At 39.3% G+C, this 5,795-nt stretch overlaps 1 protein-coding gene across 1 annotated transcript; it reads right to left on the reverse strand.

Moving 5' to 3' along the window:
* Positions 1 to 317: 317 nt before the first annotated feature.
* On the reverse strand, positions 318 to 3,419 carry LOC109217314 (craniofacial development protein 2-like). Its single transcript, XM_019381556.1, has 5 exons — positions 3,364 to 3,419; positions 3,068 to 3,169; positions 1,777 to 1,839; positions 673 to 970; positions 318 to 596 (listed from the first exon to the last, which is right to left on the reverse strand). Exons 1-5 carry the CDS (start codon positions 3,417 to 3,419, stop codon positions 318 to 320), a joined length of 798 nt encoding a protein of 265 aa, XP_019237101.1.
* Positions 3,420 to 5,795: the final 2,376 nt, after the last annotated feature.

Genomic DNA, 5,795 nt, shown 5'->3' on the forward strand with positions numbered 1-5,795 from the left:
AGCTTCCACTTTACCTTGAACCTCTCCATTCCACCACCTGTCCCCTTTATGTCCCCCATGAGAACCCGTCGTTACCCCTAAGACCTCTCCAGCAGCTACCCCAATGCAATCCGCAGTCATGGACCACATACTAGACGCGTCCCCCATACTCGTCTAGGCCCTCATAGCTAACAACTTCTCCCCTAACTCCTGAGCTTTGTCCTTGGTCAAGTTACCCCACTTGATCTTAGGTTGCCTGCACCCCGCCCTCTTCCTCCTACTTCTCTTGATCTCCAGGTCCATAACTAGGAGCCTATGTAGGGTCGTGATGTGCTCACTCAGGATGACCTTGCAGTAGTGCACAAACCTTTATCGCATTTCCTGCAGAGAAGATAATCAATCTGAGTCCTGCCCATTAAATTTCGAAAAGTGACCAGGTGCACTTCCCTCTTCGGGAAACTCGAGTTAGCTATAACCAAATCAAAAGCTCTAGCAAACTCCAATAGTGAATTACCTCCCTCATTCCTATCCCCAAAACCGTACCCGCCACGCACATCATCAAAACCCCCAACACTAGCCCCAATATGACCATTGAAATCTCCGCCAATGAACAACTTCTCTGTGTGGGATACTACGCACCATCTCGCCCAAATCATCCCAAAATTGCTTCTTGACCTCCTGGTTCAAACTTACCTGAGGAGCATATGCACTAATCACATTTACAGTAAACCCACCAACTACCAGCTTAATACTCATCAACCTGTCATTTACCCTCCTAACCTCAACCACGAGCTCCCTGAGATCCTTGTCTACTAAAATACCTACCCCATTCTTACCCCTAGTGCTCCCTGAGTACCATAGTTTAAACCCATCTACATCTCGGGCCTTAGTACCCTTCCATCTAGTCTCCTGAACACATGCTATGTTGATCTTCCTCTTCTGAAGAATTTTACCTAACTCTATATACTTCCCCGTCAACGTCTCAATGTTCCTGTGAGCACGTGATTTTTGCCCTACATGAATTACTCCCATAAATTCAAAACAAAATTATTTTTCCAGGGTTTGCAATTTTGTGAATTTTTGTGGCATTTTTGCATTTTTCTGTGCATTTTATTTTGTTTAATTAATGAAAAAGTACAAAAATGTGTTGCATATGCATTTAGGGGTTTTGCATTTTTAGAATTATTTGGTAATTAAGTTATTTTATAAAAGGAAAATAAAAAAAAATAGTCATTTCGCACCTTTTTATTTTTTAATTTGGATTTTTGAGTAGTTTTTCTTTAATCTATTAGTGTGGTAAATATTATTTTGAGTAAGCAGTTTAATTTGGTAAAATAATTAGTTTAAAAGTAACTTAGGATTTAATTTAATTTGAAAAAGAAAAAAAATTGATTAAAAGAAATGAAATGAGTCAAATATAAAAGGGGGCTGTGATTTGGGCCAATTGGGGCAGGCCCAGGTGAATTTCTCCTCCATACCCGCTTAAGTCCGGCCCAGCTCTACCCAATACCCGGTCCAATACCAAATCGAAACGGCGTCGTTTCGTGAAGTGAGGGATCTGAGCCGTTGATCTCTTTCAATCCAACGGCCAAGGAACGCCCTTCCCCTTTAGATATAATTGTTCGAAGATTCACAAAAAACATAGTATCTCTGTACTTCATCTTCACGCTTCATCTCCCTCAGACCCAAGAACCCTAATCCGCCGCCCCAAAAATCTCCAAGCATCCACCGGCGCCGCCTTCCCCAATCACCACCAAATCAACACCCTAGAGCCTCTTTGACCCCTTCTCCCCAAACCTGTGACCAGCTTCCCTCAAATCTGTCTGGAGCTCGTCGAATCTCGAATCTGAAGCTCGAGTCCTAAATCCAAAAAACATCAAATGAGCAGGGCTTTATGGGTTTGGGGCCGAAATTGATTTTAATCGTGTGTTTTCAATTGAGAACACACGATTAAGGTGCTTTTCGACCAAAATCGAAGTTTTCGTTGAGTTGCAGTTCAACTAGTGGCATGCCTAGGTTCGATTTTCATCTCGGTATTTCTTTTTGGTGCTTATCTTTTTATGTCCCTCTCTTTTGTTATTCTATTTGTTATGCATGAGTTTCTGTTTAACTTAGTTAAGTGTTAACTGTTTCTTTTTAGTTTACTTTGTGTTCGTAGATTAGCTTAGCTTCTTCTTCTTTTAATTTTGGGCCGTAATCGATTCCTAGGTTCACAATTTGGTTGGAATTTGAATCATGTTTCTGCTATGGAAACAGACCCGGGCCCAAAGAAGAGAATTAGCCCAGGTCTTGGTCGAGTTGGTTTGTTCGTTTTTGATGCGGGTCATTTTGACCCATGCTTGGATTGGTTTGGGTTTACCTTTTTCTTTTACTTTGAATTTAGGGCTAAATTTGTGCGAGAGTACTGATTCATGTTGGGTTTCAATTAATCTTAAAGCCCAATAGAGAATTGAACTGGTTTCTTTAGTAGACCCATCGAATGGGGTCGACTTGACCCAATTAGCTTGACCAGTTGACCCGGGTGGTAAAAGGGTAATAAACAGGGATTCAAAGGGTAGCCTGGGAATTGTAGGGTAGAGAATCTTGGATAATTTCTTAAAGAAGTTTCTAGCAGGGGCTGGTTTTAATTTTGACACTATGACTTGGCTAACAAGTCATAAAATCAGGGACCTAAAGGGCAAAACAAAAACTTGATAGATGCCCTACCTTCTTGCCTATAAAGGCATCATTTCTTGCCTTGGAAGGCAGATGGGAAGAGGGCTTAAGAGCTAAAAAATAGAGAAAAAATACAAAAAAAAATGGTGGCTGAAAACTTCAGTGAAATACTGTTCCATTGGTCTTTGATTTGATTCTTAAGGTCTCTCTTTTTTGAAGTCGTCTATGATCCATTTGGGTCAAAGATGGTTTAGTTTGGTGTTTTAAATACTGATTTTAAGCTGAATTTGGTGTTCGGAGTCTTGTTGCAATTCGAGTTTGGGATTTATATATTGAACTCAAGTCTGTTTAGAAGTTTGGGTCAGAAGCTGCTTGGTTTTGATTACTGTTATATTGTATCTGAGGTTGATTTCTGCTTCATTCCTACTGCTACCGATCTCTGCTGATATACAATTGCTGATCCTTCTTTATTCTACTCGTTCCTTCAATTTCAGGTACCTTCTGTAACTTATGAGTGGAGAGTGACATGATGAACCTGTAACATGAATGAAATTCTGTGAAGGCTGCATTTCAATCTGATTCTTCTGGCTTCCTTTGCAGCTTACATATTTCGTAATTAGATCTTGAACTATGGATATTAACTAGGTTTTCTTTTCTGAATGCATGTGTATGAGAATAACCTGCAGTGGTCATTGGTATTTGTACTGATAAATGGACTAAGGACTTTACCTATTCAGTTTTTCTTTGATGGACTTGAAATGATGTCGAGTAAAGGATCTCCCCATGATTTGCTAAGGTTTTGTTTTAAGTTTTGGTAGTCATTTGAATTGATTGAACTATTGAGTAGTGGTTGGTGTGTGTATTGATTCATTCAGATCTTTCCTTGTCAACATGATCCTTTTGAAGCCAAGTCTCAGATTCAAGTTTTTCTTAAAAACTAGTTGGAAGTTGAATTTAGCGTATTTTACTTGATATGGGCGCATGATGATGTTTAGTCGTATCACGTTGCTATAATAACGATTATAAAACGAAGTAAGTAGTTGGTACTTGATCTTCTAAAATCAGAAGCTCGTTAAAACAACTTTAATGACCTTATTTCAGAATTAATTGATTGATATTTTGATTTGGCTTAATAATTTGGAACATGATTTTCTGTGTTGATTTGATTTGGGCTTGCAAGGGCTCGACCTTGAGCCCGTCTCCTTCAATTGCTACGCTTTAGGTGATTTCGTCTTTGGGTTTTATTCTCAGCCGGAAGTTGTTTCTGAGTAGTTGAATCTGCGGCAGTTTCTCTTTTGGGCTCATTTTGGGCCCAAAGTTTGAATATTTCGCTGAGATGGTCTGTCCAGCTAAATGACTGAATTGCCTCATATCTGGGCCAGTGTTTTAGGCCCAAGCTGCTGAAGAATTTGAAATTGGTCTTGGGTTATTGGTTAAGTTCTACGGTAGTTTGGGGCCTTCCAAGCTAAGTAGCACACTTGAATTAAGAGGTTCCCCTCTTGTTTAAGTGTGGACTTGAGTTTGAGACCCGAATTCCTTGAAAGTTAGCTAATTAATTAACTCGACCCATAGAGACAATCTTTAATAGAAAATCGTAGTTCTTTTAGGTTGGCCTTAAAATAAATTGAGGTGCGCCGCGCCAAATGAAGTCACAAATTGCGTGGCCCTCTTTAATTGCCTTATAAAAAATATTTTAGAAATTCGGGACGTGACATTTAGCAAATTTTCATGGCCTCCCGCAAAGTTAACAAGACGCTAGCCACTTTAGGCGCGCTTTTTAATAATTTTACCTTCTTAACTACGGGTGTGCATTTCATGCGACCCAAATCCAAATCCTAAAACGTTGAATAAGAGGTGTCGAGGATCCGGGTGCATTTCATGTGACGTGATCCAAAAACACGCTCTTAAACGACGTTCACTTTCATAAAAACTAATTAAAAATGGTTAAACAATTCTAAAATTGCAATAGGATAACATGTATTAAAATAAGACTTTAGCCAAATATAGCAGTTGAGCGACCGTGCTAGAACCACGGAACTCGGGAGTGCCTAACCCCTTCTCCCGGGTTAACAGAATTCCTTACCCGGATTTCTGGTTCGCGACTGTTAAACAGAGTCAAACCCTTTCCTCGATTCGGGATTCAAACCGGTGACTTGGGACACCATAAAGCTCCCAAGTGGCGACTCTGAATCTTTTAATAAAATGAATCTCGTTTCGATTGTCCTTTAATTGGAAAAACTCCCTTTATTATACCCTTCACGGGGTGTAGTAAAAAGCAAAAGGAGGTGTGACAGTTCCAAGACCCAATTCGCAACCTAGAGGCTTTCTTACTCCCCTTCCCACCCCTGGACCCCAGCCCCAGCCCCGCCCGAGGACATGACCTTACTCTCACATCATTCACTACCGCCACTATAAGCAAAAGGTATTAGGTAAACACTACCACTGAGAACCAAAAATGGGAACGAAGGACTACAAGCTACGAACCAGAGGGCTAAAAACAACTCAAAGGAGTGACTAACAGAATTAAAATGGATAGACGAAACCCTACCAATTTTTACAAAGTTGAACAGAAAAATTCCAATGTACAACCAAATCAAACAAGATGTCAATTAAATTGTAACAAGAAGTAGACCCAAAAGTGACAAATACAAGCCAAACCTACAATTTTAAATTCCAATACCTAGTAACAAGAAGCAGATTTAAAAGTGGTGAATGCTAAAAAGAACCAAACTTTGCAATTTTTTTTAAATATCCAAAATACCCATTCTTAAGCTAAACTGAACAGAAGAATTCCACTATACAACCAAATCAAACAAGATATCACTTCAATTGTAACAAGAAACAGATTTAAAAGTGGCTACTACTAAGAAGAACAAAACTTTGAAAAGAATAACTAAAAAGATTAACACCCAGAAACAGATTGTTTAGATTCTTTAAAGAAAAAGGGGTGCAATTATACCAGTATCAAAGAATAAATATGCAATATAAAGTAATAGAGTAGGAACGTTAGAACCTGGTTTTGTCGTCGGAGACGTAATAACTCGTAGCTTCCGTAAAATTTCCAATTAATTTAATTAGGAAGCGTTTAGGTGTATTAAGGTGGGCCCAAAAGTCTAATGAAGTAGTACAATTTAGGAAATTTTACCTCCTATAGCAAAGGT

The sequence above is a fragment of the Nicotiana attenuata genome, unplaced genomic scaffold (assembly GCF_001879085.1).
Source record: "Nicotiana attenuata strain UT unplaced genomic scaffold, NIATTr2, whole genome shotgun sequence".
Lineage (NCBI taxonomy): Eukaryota > Viridiplantae > Streptophyta > Magnoliopsida > Solanales > Solanaceae > Nicotiana > Nicotiana attenuata.